Source organism: Xiphophorus couchianus, chromosome 6 (assembly GCF_001444195.1).
Source record: "Xiphophorus couchianus chromosome 6, X_couchianus-1.0, whole genome shotgun sequence".
Classification (NCBI taxonomy): domain Eukaryota; kingdom Metazoa; phylum Chordata; class Actinopteri; order Cyprinodontiformes; family Poeciliidae; genus Xiphophorus; species Xiphophorus couchianus.
The window spans coordinates 24,617,813-24,633,755 of record NC_040233.1 but is presented as its reverse complement, the minus strand read 5'-3'; the positions used below and the strand labels follow the sequence as shown (position 1 = coordinate 24,633,755).

At 36.7% G+C, this 15,943-nt stretch overlaps 1 protein-coding gene across 1 annotated transcript in view; it reads left to right on the top strand.

Moving 5' to 3' along the window:
* lig1 (ligase I, DNA, ATP-dependent) overlaps positions 1 to 15,943 on the top strand; it is a 73,019-nt gene that overhangs the window by 48,602 nt on the left and 8,474 nt on the right. The window contains exons 21-24 of the mRNA XM_028019423.1: positions 3,578 to 3,722; positions 4,196 to 4,278; positions 5,328 to 5,480; positions 12,026 to 12,079. Of these exons, the coding sequence (XP_027875224.1) occupies positions 3,578 to 3,722; positions 4,196 to 4,278; positions 5,328 to 5,480; positions 12,026 to 12,079 (435 nt within the window). The remainder of the gene's footprint in view (positions 1 to 3,577; positions 3,723 to 4,195; positions 4,279 to 5,327; positions 5,481 to 12,025; positions 12,080 to 15,943) is intronic.

Genomic DNA, 15,943 nt, shown 5'->3' with positions numbered 1-15,943 from the left:
ACTTAAGGTGACAAAAGTTATGCAATCTTCGTCACATTTTGAAACTTTTGGATTTGGGGACAAAAGCAAACAAAACTTTTTTTACTAAAAACTCCTTTGGTTTGATGTTGTTTCTGTAACCATGTTAAATTTTTGCATATATCTAGAAAAATACCAATTTAACCACACAAGAGGAAAAAACAAAAACAAAATATGTTTAAGACGTAACTTTTTAGATCAAGTTAAATTTACCGGTTAGACTTGTCACAGTAACAAATTTTGCAGGACAGTAAATTGTCCCCGTAATTATTGCAATAAACAAAATTGTGTTGTTTTTGAGACCATTTTCAGATAATGACATAATAATCCAAGTTTGAATCGATAAATTTTGATTCTTTTAAAGAACACTTAGCACTGGGGGACATATTTAAATATCCAAAATAAAACGCAACAACCAAAACTAACAAATGAAACCGAAAGAAAAGACACACACAACCAAAACAATCAATAAAGTTCATTTAATGGACACTGTCAACCAAATTGCCCTTCGAAAAATATTAATCATCAGAATGGAAATTATCAAGCTCATTTTAATTTATTATGCGATTAATTGATTGTATATTATGATCGGCTTAGTACCAGTTGTACTTTACTTATGACTAGATTTAGCTGTTGTACAACAGACATTTTCAGTTTCAAAAAGAAAAAAAGTCCTTGTTTACAGTTCAGAAATCTTTCTCCAATGATATCAGATGGTAAATTTAAAGGTTGGGAGAAATGTTTCTGCAGCCAAAACAGAAAGCTGCCAAAAATGCTGACTGTGTGAAACCATAACCCTCAGCTAAAACCTGACCAGCCACCTGGAGCTGCGAGTTGAGGACAGACGGGACACAAATACAAGTCATCGATCGTACATGGAAAATAACCTTCTTCCAGGCTTAACCTCGCCGGGGAATAGAAAAAACCAAGGGCTTCTTTTCACATTTTTCAACTGAACATCCTCTGATAACTACTTGTGAACCGGAAAGAACACTAAACATGATTTTATGGTTGAACGGAGGAAGCTTTGATATGACAAGAAGACTAAGGGCAATCCATCTGCATGACACATGTACCCAGTCTGCTTTCATTCAAGGCTGTGCTTTGATGCGTGCCACTGTGTCATTATATGCCACATTTTGATTTTAATAGCATAAACGCAACAGAAAATCTGTCATCATATAGGTAAATACTGACTTGATCCATACTCCATGCATGTTATGTCATATTAGGGCACAGACATAGCCACAGACAAACATTTTCCATTTTAACTATGTTGCAAAGATTTGTAGAATTTGCATCATATATGTCCTTGGATCACACAGAGCTGGATTTTAAATTAACATTTTAATTATTTACCTCACAGACTAAATTGATTCTCAAACCTCCAAGAGATTGCATCTGTAAGAAAATCCATCTTAGTATATTCTAGGCAATGTAAAAAAAAAAAAATCACTTATATGTTTGAGACTTCATTGTTCTGGAAGACTGCAGTTTCATGTTTACATTTCCTGCACACTTATTTCTACTGTTTCAAAGATGAAGGAAAAGTTTCAATTAAAATACAATTTAAATTTCACACCAAAGCATTTAAAGAAATGATAAAATATTCAGTGGGAAAAAATTCAACCTTAAATAATTGATTTTTACAGTCACTGGTGAGATGCTAATTAGTTCCTTTTATGTTAAAATATTGTACAGCTATTAGCCAACAGGAGGGCATTTCTCCTGTAGCTTTTAACGAATTTGATGTACACAAAGACAGATATTTGACCATTTAGTAGGACCGAAAGGTTTTTTTTTTTTTTTTTTTGTTCCGCATGCCTTGTCACCAACCCTTTGGCATTTAGGTGGTCTAATGGTTGTTGGTGAGACTTGGTGACTTTAATATACTTCACACATTTCTGCACCTTTGAAAGTGTTTGTTTTGGAGATCTTCAACTGATCTTTAGATAACTTTAGGTCCCCAACTGGCCTTGTTTGTGACACTTCCAGTTGTTTTAAACTTCATTATTGCTTTACCTTTAGATCGAGCCAGGTTTAGACGAGTGGAACTTTCTCTGTTATTTCCAGACTCCTGAAAACTTTAATTGAAGATGTCAAAGCCTTAATGGCACAGAATTCTTTTTCAGCACCAATAAAAGTAAAATAGAAGTAATTTTATTCAGATCAGATAGTGCATAATGCATGCAATCAATTTGGGAATAATTTTAAGTATAGTACACAGATCAGCTCGGTTTTGCAAAAGTTTCTTCCAGCTGAAGGGCACCTATTATGCAAAATTTACATTTGTACTTCCATTTGGGTCTCAACTGCTTCTAAAAACTGCCAAAATGCTTAAAAAAACACTTAGCTGTTTAGTTAATGTTTTTTTGGTGTTTGGAAAATAAACCATTTCCAAAAACCTCACAATTGTTATGTCACAATCCACAGGCACTGCACACTGGTTACCGAGCAAGTGATGCCAACTGCTGGAAAGGACAAGTATTACCATCCAGAAACCACTTACTGCATTCTTATTTATTGTGCAGGAGGCTCTACTAGTGCTTTTCAAAGCAGTATAGCTGTATTATTGTGCATCTGTTTGCAGCCATTGTCTTGTGCGAGTGTAAACGTTGAGTTGGAGGGGATGCGTGAGCAGCAGCAGCTTATTTGGATTAAAAGTGACAAGAGGCCCTAAAACATCTCATTTTCTTTTCAAATGCACTTTACAGATAAATTTGACTTGGATTTCTAGTGTCTTCCACTTTGATGAGTATCTACCAGAAGTAGGCTTGCACCACATTTATTCCCCAGCATTATACAAGGCAATGGCTTATTAAAAAAATCCCAAATATTGTTCAGCCCAACATTGCAAGAGTAAATAATAATAAAAATATAGTTCAGGTCCATTTATTAATTAGTTCAAATGTTCTTTATTCTACTGCAATAAAATCCAAACTAATTTTTATGTGTTTTTCCACATCTTCACTAGAAGTAACTGTTTTATATGGCACTCAGTACAAAAAGCATTAAACCTAAATGGCTACCCGTGTTCAGACATATTTAATTTTAGTCAGATTTATGTTTTGGACTATCAGGACTAAGAAGCAGAACAGCATGAAGAAGGCAGATGTGTTGATGTCATGTATAATAAAAATCCACATCTGTTTACTTTTAGTGTCTTGGCTGCTGTCTGTACACTTCCCAACCTAGCCAGGTTCTGACAGATTTGTCATATTTAAGAGCATTTGTCACCATTTAGTTAATTTTTCATCAACCCAAAATGGGAAACGCATTCAAAACTGAATATATAGAAAAAAGGAAGAAAAATAAATAAGAAACTGTGTTGTGCATGTTTGTATGCTTACATGGGGGCGTGGGTGTTTGTATGTGTGCCCAAAGCTGGTGCATCCAAGACTGTATTCTGAGAAAGTGCTTGTTTATACGTGTGTGGGCAGATAGTTGATGGTATTTCATCCTTGTCATTGCGAGCCTTCGAGCTATCAGGAGGAAACGGTTGTAATGATGCGGTTTTGCCATTTTCTAATGATGTTTGTGTTTCCGTCTCCGCGCTCAGTCCCTGGTGCGACAGCCGCTGTGTCGGCGTCGGGAGCTGCTGAGAGAGAGCTTCACAGAGGTGGAGGGAGAGTTTCTGTTCGCCCGTTCCATCGATTCTCACGACACTGACGCCATCGCGGAGTTCCTGGAGCAGTCCGTCCGAGGTCTGTGAAACAGAGGCAAACTTTTTCTTCTCGTTTTCCTTCCTTTTGTCATTCCTGTTTGTGTCATCTTCCAGTTTGTGTCATCTTCCTGTTTGTTGGCTCCCCTGAATCTCTTCGTGTGTGGGTGCTTTGAGTAAAAGTTTCATTTTATTTGTGTCTTTCTCAGCTGCCTTAACGTGTAAACTGTCTGTGTGAGTGTATCCAAAGCAGCGCCAGAACTTGTGGGTTGTATAATGGATTTATTTTGTGTTGTGTGTGTGTGTGATTCTGACGTATAAAGGATGTGTTTTCCTTGTGCATATGAGTTATGTCCCCGTCCTTGTCCACGGCCTCTTTGTTTCCCAAAACCCGTTTGTTTCCCTTTGAGACCCACCAACACAAAGGCACTCCGTATATCCAACAGATAATCTCTTAATTTCCTTTCTGCACGTCCAGATTCGTGTTTTGGTGCATTAATGTGTTTGTTTGTGCAGACTCCTGCGAGGGCCTGATGGTGAAGACTCTGGAGAAGGACGCGACCTATGAGATTGCTAAGCGTTCTCACAATTGGCTCAAGGTCTGTGTGTGTGTGTGTGTGCTGGCGTGTGCGTGCGTGTGTAAGAGTGTACTGGGAAATAATCTGTTTTTATTATACAGGTAGAGTGAGCAGCACTGCTTTTCTTATAAAGTAAACATGTTGCTGGGAAATTCTGCGTCCTGAAATTCAAATGGATGCTGCTACAGAAATAGTTGTGCAAAGTTTAAACATAGCAGCTCTGGTTTTAGTTTGAATAAGATGGAGGTGCCCTAGTATGACCCTTCAACCTTTAGATGATTCCCTTCTTCAACTGACAGCATCAGGTGTGTTGCAGAATAAAAATGCTATCCCTCTAGGACTGGATTGGAGCACTGATCTAAAACGAACAAGATTACTTAGGTCAGTATTGAAATCTTGATTATTTTAGGGCTCAAATGAATCCTCAAATAATCCTGATACCTCAATTACTAAAAACCCTCAAAGCAAGTTATCAAAGCATCATGAAGTATGTTGTAATAAATACTGTTAAACTATTCAGCACACAGTAGTCTGGTAGGAAGGATTTTCGTATTGCACGACATTCTTTTAGTCCAATTAATCACCACGATAATTAATGGAATACTCAATGGCTATGAATAATTATCTGCCATTCTAGATTATTTGTCGCAGACTGGATCTATTTCCCCTAAAGAGTTGCTCTGTGATATTTATTTTTAAATACATATTGAGCAGCAAAATATCACAGATAGTTGATGCCAATTTTTCATAAAAAGGATTAAAAACAAAGGATTTCAAGTGCAGTTTAACTATTCATATTTCCTTTTTACATGATCAATTTAAAGTGGATCTCAAAGTTCGACTTTGTCGGGCGTTTTAGTTGATTTTTCTGACTCTGAAGCTAGAATTTCCTGGTTTTGACTACAAATAGCCTTTCAAAGTATTTGTTGAAACTTTTGATTTTTATGCATGTCAAATAAAGAAAATACATTTAATCCTTAACAGGTAATGTTAAGGGTCATAAGTATATTTTTAAATTTGGTTTTTGGTAAATAATATCTCTGTAACTCAGAGTTTTTTCTCCCTTCCAGTTAAAGAAGGACTACCTGGACGGTGTGGGCGACACAGTGGACCTCTGCGTGATCGGTGCCTACCTTGGAAAGGGAAAAAGAACAGGCACATACGGTGGCTTCCTGCTGGCCTGCTATGATGAAGACAATGAGGAGTTTCAGTCAGTCTGCAAGGTAAATTTTTATGTTTCATCAAGGGAGCAGGAAACCAGTTAACTAGCTGCATCCATTTAAAGGCTTTATAAACATGCCAATTCAGATTTGTTACATAAAGAACAATTAAAAATCAGTTTGTTGAGATGGTCTTGCATTCCTCACAGAAACTGAAGACTTCTGAAGCATTTTCAGGAAGCAGCCGAAGCTCGCGTCTTTAGCTTTCACCCCCACATGAAAAGTGTGGGAGGTGGAATGATTGGATTAAAAATTGCATTTGTAGTGCAAGCAACTTTTGGATCAAACTTATCTTAGACAAGAAATTGCATTATGATACCCAAGGGTTTTGTGCTTCACATGTGCAATATTTCTGTAGAGTGTATTTCTTTCTTTCTGGGTACATTTTCCACCCAGAAAGAAGACTAAGAGTTGGTCTTCCTCTTAAGTCTTGGCTGGAAGAAAGTCTTTGTTTCTTGAGAGCAAGTGCCTCTCAAAATAAGTGATAAGCTTGTTGTGAAGCTCGCATGATCACTTCAGTGTTTAAGATATAAAGAGCTTAAGCAAGTTGCACAGTTTGTTCTCTACTCTGTCCTCTAACTTCCCCCATCTCAATTTTTTAAAATTATTTTCTTAATATTTTTATCCCTAAAGAAAAGAGAAAAAGATTTAGTTCGCTGCAATTGTAGCAGAACTGTATTGGGACCACAACATTCCTCTTTTGAATGAAGCACCTCAGCAAACCAAAACCTGGCTATTTGATATTAAAATCACACTGTTTCATTGTTTTAAATTGTCCAATTAATGCTCAAGTTTATATATAGAAACCTAATTCTTTGAAGTTCTACATATTTGAAGATTTTTTTGACATGAATATTGCTTTCCAAGCTCCCAGTGCCAATTGTGCATAGTTGATTGTTTAGTCATAACCTTAACGTCTTCAGTCACCTTTCTGTTAGTTTTTTATTTACATGCATTTCTATAATAATTTTTGCACATATTTTAGCTCTATGAAGGCCCAGCTTTCAATTTAGTTATTAACCTGCTGTTAAAACTTAATTCTTGTTTTTCTTAAAATACCCAGTGCATCACTTTATTCACAGCCACATCTGAAAACAGATGTGGGGAAATAATACATGCAGTCTTCAAAAATCTCTGTTTTATTTAGGAAACATTGCTTTATTTATTCATAACTTTATCTTTATGTCTCTATCTCCATCTCTCTTGGGTACATTTTCAGTACAGTCTAAAATCCTTTAGTATCTTGTTAGTTTGCAAATCTTTTTGAAATGTAAGACAGTAGCTTGTAAGACAACTGTAGCTTAGAGTAATCTTTGTTTTGATTGGATTTAAATTCCTAGACATAATTTTACCTGCTGCAGTTGAAGCGCAAGCAACTAAAGTTGGGCCTAAATAAAACACAAACATCTTTTTAAACCTTAATATTGTTTGTAATACTATTTGTAATTCAGTCTATAAGAACTAGATTATGGTGCAGAAGATGAATTTTTTGATTTGATGCCACCTTGTTTATTTGGTATTAGGAAAAATCCTGCCGAAGTGTGATCTGACAAGACATAGCATCTAAAGTCAACGCAATATTTTAACGTATCTCATGTTTTTAGTATTAAGCTGTTTTTACTCTTAAATGCAGAGGAGCTGCTCATGTCCTCGACCTTTTCACTGTCCGTCTTGCAGAGATTTCCCTCCCATGTTCCTAATAATAACTGCAGGTGAAAACAAAGTGATAAAATAAGCCTCTTTAACAAAATGTTCTCCCTGTAAGCTGCCTTCAATCCAGCATGGCCCATGAAAATCAGTGACATTAAAAAGTGTGTTTGACATCTTCACAAATTTTTATTTTTCAAAACAATAACAGAACAACTCAGTAGTTTTAACTGGTTTGTTTTCAATTCTTTAATCTAAAATCCTACATCCAGCTGGTTGCAGAGACAAAGTGGTAGCACTGCACCAGATTCTGGAATCGCAAAGTCATCTTATGCATTATTGCATATGTTAACCAGTGTGACACATCATTATCCCTCAGCTAGACATGAAGACTCCTCCATACCCTTAGCTTGAAATGTTCTGTAAAATAAAAATTATTCCATGTCAAAAGTTTGGGTAAAATTTTCCCCTTTTCTGTATTCTGTTCAGTGTAAATGTATTCATGATACATTTAAATAAATGTGGGGTTAACATGATCATAAAGAATCTATCATTGTTGGTGTTCTTTAATTAGAACATGTCCATATAAAGATACGACACTTCCAGTATCTAGTGATTTGACTCTGATTTTTAGGGTCACAATTTGATCCAGAAACGATGTTTAAATTGTGTGACTGGAGAAGAAGATATCATAAACAAATATATCATTTATTTAGAACTATTCTATAAACTTCTATGCTGTTTCAAATTCTTTCAGTTTATATTTTAACAAAAATAATTTTGTTCATAAAAATATATAACTTAAATTACCAGTAGTAGGTCAGCCTAGGTGTCTGACTTTTTCTTAAATAAAAAAATATCAAAGAGTTATTCAAAATGCGTACAGTGGGCGAAACAGCCTTCCATTGTGGGTGAGTGGACGAGTAATGCGACATGCAGAATACTTGCAAATAGGAGTAACAAAGTGGCAAAGACTTAAACGTATTTTAAAATCGATTTTGGAGCATTTGGAGTTGATTTAGGATTCACAGGACTAGGAATGTTGATTTTTCTATATAATCAATCTTGTCCCTTCTCGTCGGCGCGAAGTCTCAATTTCCCCGTGGCTCCAGGGTGCGGTCCTCTGCTGATGTTTCCTATGCTTCCTTTTGTTGAGTTGTCTCGGCGCCAGGGACTAAGAGCGAAGTTGTTCCTCTTTCTGCCGTCTTCTATACTATCTCAGCCCATAGTTAGCTGGCGTACGTGACTTTTTGCATGTTCGATGAGTCGGTGGAAAGTCCCAACCCTTCCCAACCATCAGCCCTTGCATGACGCACAGCGCTAACCTCGTGAACCTTTTCTGGCCTTTTCTGCAAGGCCATCTGTTTCTGCTCAGCTCGCTCATTACGACACAGCCGGCGATCCATTCAGGGGTCCTCGAGGGCCGGCCTCCTGCATGTTTTAGTTCTCTCCCTGGTTTAACGCACCTGGATCAAATGATGGCTCGTTAGAAGGCCTAAGAAGAACATTGACATGCTGAAAAGGTTGTCGGTACCACCAGGGAGAGAACTAAATCATGCAGGATGCCGTCCCTCGAGGACCGACATTTCTGCTTCTGTTAATTCATTCTAAATCAGTTTTCTAAATCAGATACACAATCATCTCATCCTCCACATCCATCACAACTCCGAGTCTACACACCCAGATCAACACATAAGTTTTATACATAATTATCAACCACAATCATCATGTTTGTATCAGCCTTACAGATTAAAATACACGACTATATGTCAGAAAATCATTCAGTGTTTAAGTGTGCACATATATATATTCAGTTGTAATTATACTTAAATCAACTCATAGATCACTTATTTCCCCCAGGCCTTTATGCTCTGTTTTCTGCGTGTACCTGGAAAGATCTCACAACCCTATGCCAGTTTTCACGACATTATGCACTTCTATCCTCATGATTGGTTTGCATTAGGTTTTGATTTTTTTGGGTAATTGCCAAAAGATTTAGACGCGATTTAATAATATTTCGTTGCATAGTCCCTTGCCTCCCTTTTTTAAATCTTCAAATAGTTTTTAAACCAGTGCTGTTCTGTAAATACAAAAAAGTCAGTGAAAATGATCCAAACAGAAAATCCAACCCATGTATGGTTCCGTATATTCATAAAAACTGTTATGTAAGCAAATCATTTTTACAGAGGATGACCTAAGGCAGAGTACTGACTGCAGTTTAGTACTTTTATCTGTAATTATATTTATAAAACAAAAGAGAAATGGTGGCATGCCGTCTGAATATCTCACTGAGTCGGTTGTGTGGATTCAAATCAGGAAGGACGTGTTCTGCAGGACACATGAACTGAACGACAGAAACATTCAGCTGAACTTGTGTAAATATGCCATTTATCTGTGTTGCTTTGCTGCAGCCCAGCAGTGGCTGCGAGCTGATGCTGTGTGACTGCAGCATCCAGCGCTCCTGTGTGTGCAGCATTTCATCATCTTCTTGCTCCCACAACGCTGGGCGTGAAGCAGAGGCAGAACAAAAGAAACCAGAGGATCGTACGTTAGCGTTTGACTCACTGTTTCTTTTTCCCCTGCAGATCACATTTATGCTCATGTCCTAGTGAAATGTCCTTGCCACAACATTCAGAGCCAGTGTGAAAATTATTGTAAAAAGCTGCACACAGTTTTATAGTTGGACTTTTAGATTCAGGTGATGTTAGCTTTGCAAAGACACCTTGGTGAAATCTTATTTCATTTGTTCCCTTTGGACTTTTTTCCACATCTTTATGTAAATCTAAACTTATTTGTTCGCAGTGTGAACCGTCAAATTCTAGTTTACCGAGTTGAAATATAAAAAGTTAAAATACAATATTCTGATTTCGTTGTATCATTTGTTGCCTGCTTGCCTAACAGGCATGGATGACTCAGAGCTACAGACCTTTTTACTGGTTTTTGACGAAAAATACAAAAAAACATTTTGGTGCAGAAGTGAATGCTACACAAGAAAGACATGAGCCCTACAACGTTTGGCACAGCATGAAATCAGAAGAATAAAAGGAAAAACGACCCTTTATCACATGGTTTATACTTGTGAAGGAGGGAGACTGAAATTCTGAGGATTCCTCGTAGTCCTGGAAAAGTGTGAAATTTGTTGTATTTTCCAGTTATAGATCATTTTAAGATTTTCAGACTCACTTCAGATTTCCATTTCTAAAAGATTCTGATTGCAAGACAGGCTTTCTGTGAAAAAAAGTCTGGTGCAGTATCACTGTTGCGGTTTAATATTAGCTTTTTATTGGATATTATTGAGTATATGGTGATAATTTTATAGTTGGTGTTTATGAGACTTGAAGGAGGAATTCTTTTGCACTTTATATATTCTAATAATAATATGAATAATTTTTCATGGCAATGACAAAGGAATTAATTGAATTCAATAACAAAAATGTGTATCAAACATCATCATTCCCATGTTGAGACCTAATGTTTTAGAAGAAATGTTTATTTTAGTTTTGTTTATTTTATGAATTAGTTACTTTAATTTAGTTTTGTAAATCATTTAAATTGAGAGTTAGTGTGACAATAGGTCTGTTTGTTCACTACAGTTCACTACATACTGTTATTTTGGGTCAGGAATGTCTTATCACTGAGGGATGGTAAGAAATGTCATTTTTGATTCCTTTGTATGTCTGGTAAATGTGAATAATTCCATCAACCAAGTTTGTTTTTATAGCACATTTCAGCAATTAGGCAGAACAAAGTGCTTTAAATCAGAACAACATAGAAACATGATAAACAAATAATAGAGCCAACAATTGTGAAAACCAGTAACAGATCACCATAAATACACGTCAAATATGTTTGTTAATGTTGCATTTATTACGATTCAAGAGCAGCTCTAAACAAAGCTTTGTAGTCTTGATTTAAAGGAACTCAGCGTTTCAGCTGTTTTGCAGTTTTCTGGAAGTTCCAGATCTGTGGTTCATAGCAGCTGAATGCTGCTTCTTTATGTTTGGTTCTGGTTCTGGAGATGCAAATTAGACTAGAACCAGAAGACCTGAGAGGTGTGGGAGGTTGATACAACAACCTTTTTTCAACGTACTGAATTGACAATAAATTGACATTAAAACTTGGGCTGCGGTTTGATTCCCGGCCCGGAGTCTTTCTGCATGGAGTTTGCATGTTCTCCCTGTGCATGCGTGGGTCCTCTCGATGGATGGATGGATAGATGGATGGATGAAAAACGTCTTTGAATTCCTAAAATTATTCTTTCATGGTAAAGATATCTTCCTCTATCGTCAAACTGCAGCCATTTTCTACAAACACGTTTTTAACGCCTGTAGGCCTCTGAAATGTTATCTCACAGTCAAACAGCACTATTGATTGGATTAAGCTGCTGGAGGAATTTGATTATCAGTCCAACTAAACAAACAAGTCACTATAATTGGCTCAGTGAAAGAGGTGTTGGGTTCTCACTCCTAACAAACTGTACCACAGCTGGCTCGCTAGGAGAACAGATAAATAATGCATAAAGGTCCCACAGCTGAATTAAACACCTCTAAACCTTGAATGCTGCCTCGCTCTTGTACAGTTAAACTTCTCACGGTCACTTGCAGAATATATCTCCCGGTGACTAAATGCTAAATTTTCATGATATGCCTACATTTTTTCCCCCTTTCCCACAGCGTGTGTCATCCTTTTAGGTGTTTACTGGTGTCTCGGCGAGTTCAAATCCTTTGAGAGGCGACATGACACTTTAGGCGAATCAGGCAGACAAGATGCTCGAGTTGTGGGGGGATTTGCTTGCCTTTCTGTGTTCTGCCTCCTGCTGCCAAATGTCTGCTGTCGCCCCACGAGGGAATGTGTGTGTATATGAGTGCGCGCCTCTCTTATCTCTTCTCATCTCTTTGCAGATCGGGACAGGCTTTAAGGATGAAGATCTGGAGCAGCATTACAAGTTTTTAAAGGTGAAGTAGAGCTGCATGAGTGTTGAAGTGAAAAGCTGGGCTAAAATAATCCAAGTTTCAGGACTGCTTTACCTTTTATTGTTTTGATACATTGTTCTTTTACAATCGAAATCATCCTCCTTAACACAGATGCTTGGAGAGAACTCATTGAAATCATTCAATGTAGGGTTAAAACAATTAATCGTGATTAATCGGTTTTTTGAATAATCGTCAACTAATTTAGTAATCAGTTGATCGTTAATTGGAGTATTTGCTGAGAAAATGTGCTTGAATTTCACCTGAATGGCATTAAAAGTGAAGAAACATAGCTACACACTAAATCACTTACCCAGGAGAAAACATGGCTGTGTTTCTCAAACCTCTTCAGGCTTAACCCATTAAACAAACACAGACCACCTAACTCAAGATTGCCCCTCAATAACACTACAATATATACAATCTGACATGAAAATATTAGTGTCTTAACTCAGTTATTTTTGTCTCCTTTGTTTATCTTCATAAGGGTGGCACTCTGTGTTTTGAGTTATTTGCATATTCTGAAAAAGTGGATTTTAAGCTTTCTAATTATCTCAAACACATAAAAAAAGAAGTTGTTCTTTACTACCAAGTGTCGCATGAATTAGTAACATTTTAGGGCTGTTTGTAATTTAGAAGCATAATAAAAGAAAAATAATTGCTTTGGCAGAAATAAAAATCCTCTTCTTAACAATTAAATATAAAAATTATCCACACGTTTCTATCTGTTGTATTTATTTTCTGATTAATTCAAAATAGTAATAACTGTTGGCACGCAAGCAGAGCATTATAAGCAAGAAAAGTCGTTAAACAAATGACTGTTCTCACCAATTGAGACGCGGTTATAGACCCGTTCAAAAGAATCAAATCATTCATGAATAACTTATCAAAACTCTTGGCTTCCTCCGATCATATAAGCCAGCAGTATCTTTGGTTTTTCTTTTGAGTGACCTGGTTTTAAACCACTTATCCATTATTATTTCTAAACGCAGTCCTTTGGTAAGCTAGCTGTATGCGTCGCATTTTGAGCTGAAGCCAAGGCAAATTAATAGTAATTACTTGCAATACCTTGCGGACCAGTAGGGGGCTTCTGGGGACCACAGTTTGAGAAAGACTGTTCTGTGGGGAAGAAAAAGCAAATAGTGAATGGATGTACAGTATTAACTACCCCAGTAGCTTTGTGCAGGAAAGAGGCAACAACAAAGAGTACATACACCTCATTATCAGATGCAATACTTTCATCAGAGGCTCTTTCCAGGAAGCTCACATTACCAAACACAGAAACCTTGAGCCAGGCTACAGTCTGCAAAACCAAGCAAAGTGCTTATCACTAATGCACGCAATAACTCTTTCAGTGGCTTTATCCTTAGAAGAGGCAGAGCTAAACACAGAAATATATCCAGTTGGTTTGCAAATGTGGAAATCCATGAATTACTGCTGCTTCACCTTTAAAAAAAAAAAAATGCAGTGTTGAGAGAAACTGTGGGGGCGTTTTCTGACTTTGGGTAATGAATTGCTTTTTCAATTTACATTAGAAGAGGTTTGTTCCAGAGCAGCGGAGCAGCAGCATTTTAAGCAGTTGTCAACCGCTCTCTGAAAATGATAGCTGTTGAGAGAGCCCGACTTCATTTGACTTCATCGGCTCATTTTAGAGCCGCTGTTTCAGCAGAGAATGGAGCAATTTGTCAAATTCGAAACAACATTTCTAAATATACGTTAATGTACAACCTTTTTTATTTATTTTACATCGACAAAGTAATCATTTAAACATTAGAGATTTAAGTATCTGTTGTGTAAACAGTCTCACAGAAGTAGCGACTGAGAATGAGGTTTAAAACTTTTTCTTTTTTTCCTGGAGCCGATAAAGCCTACACTGTAGAGGTTTGTAATGAAAGTGATGGATGGTGAATTAAAGCGAGCCGGTGGTGTGGCCGTGCTGTTCTTGTTGCAGCGACGCTGCAGGCCAATAGGACTCTTGGCAGGGAGACAATTGGCTTGTTTACACGGCTCTGAGTGGTAAGGTGCTGTGTTAGAATGAGGGCTAGCCTGAACCCTCGTTTCACTGCTCAGATGCTGATTTTTGATTCACTTGGAGGCTTTTTGACCAATAACAATGGAATAAAAGTGAAGCAGGTTGCTTTGTGCTAGCCCCAGTTTCCTGTTTCGCTTGTTAAAAAGCTTGATTTGAATGGATTGGATATTTTTCTAACAAATATTATCCTCTTCAGAGTTATATAAAGAATTGCTTTAGAGTTTTTACATTGTTTTGCTGACTGAACATTTCAACTATTGTTTGTGGTTTAAAAAAATGTAGTGTCCATTTTACAAGCCATCTTTATATTTTTTGTTTTAAATGTGTAGTTTTATTTAGAATAAAATTAAACAATCAGCACATTCATGTTCAATTAGACTTTTAATACTCAGCACTTTAACATTTAGTACTAAAACTATTGATTATTGTAAAATGCTATACTATTAATTTTATTTCTAAAATTGCTTCAATCTAAAACTATTTTGAATGTTAAAAAAGTTGCTGCTTATTTAGTTTTCTTCTTTCCTTATTAATCAGATGAATTAAATCATTGATAGTGATGTTTATGTATTTCTAGACGTTAGTCACAGAAATTACAGATATACGCTGATCAGAGACAAACCTGATTTAGCTTTTAAGTGGCCGGTCTAAGTTTCCTTAACTGATTAGTGTTTTCCTGCTATTTCGCATTAATACGAGAGCTGCTGAAGTTTTTCAGCCATGTCATCTATCCCTAAGGTAAGCACTGTCAAAGCCGCCATTTTGCTTGTCAACCGTGTTTTACAGCTTCTATTTATTTCGACTTTGAATTCAGGTCAAATTTACAACAAAATATCAGGGCTTGGCTAAGATTTTTTATTTTTTCCAAAAATAAAGTCATAATACTACAAGAATACAGTTGTAGTAATGGAAGAATAAAGTCATATAACAATAAAGTTAAAATAATATGATAATAAAGTTGTAATATTAAAGGAATGTAGTAATTTTTTGAGAACTCCAACATTAAAAATAACAAAAATAACAACTCAAAACAAATTACATCAAACAACATGCTATTTTCAGACTGAAGAAGTGGGAGTTTTCCATTTCTTTATATGAAACGATTTACTTGTTTTTATATATCTTTGATTTAACGAATTTTAAAGGGTTTTAGTTAGAAAAAAGTAACAATTTTCACCTCTGGATCATCAAAAATATAACAAAAACTGTAAAAGCAATCTGTTATGGTAAAAAAAAAAAAAAAGTATGCATAAAAAAACCCCCACTTATTTGTTTACTGCCAGCAGGGATGGACATAGTCTGTTCCTCATCCCAACAGCTTGTGGGAAGAAGCTGGTTAACACCCTGCAGGACCTGCAGCAGATGCTTGTTGTGGAGAAGCCACAACAAGCATCTGCTTGATCTATGTCTTTTTTCCTGAAGGCTGGAAGGGAGAGTGGGGGGTGGCATGCTGGGAGATGGATGGTGACGGTCCTTAAAGGTGGCTGTGGCTCTGAGAATGCAGCGTTGGTTTAAAAAGTTTCCTCTGGGAGGGGAGGGGAGCATCAGTGGTTTCTGCTGGCTCCTTTCTAGCTGCTGCTGTTCAAAGACTTGAAGCGTCCAAACCAGGATGTGAGTCGAGAGGTTGAGATATTTTCAGTGGTGCATCTGAAAGACACTAGCTCAGTGAGCTTTTCAACTACTCATTGCTTTAGTGTTGATAAAGTCTGCAAAATTTATCATTATTCTGATATAAAACCTTTATTATGTGGTCATTATTGAACTCTATACAGACATGTATTTATAAACATTTTAAATATATTTTAAAAATGCTTTAA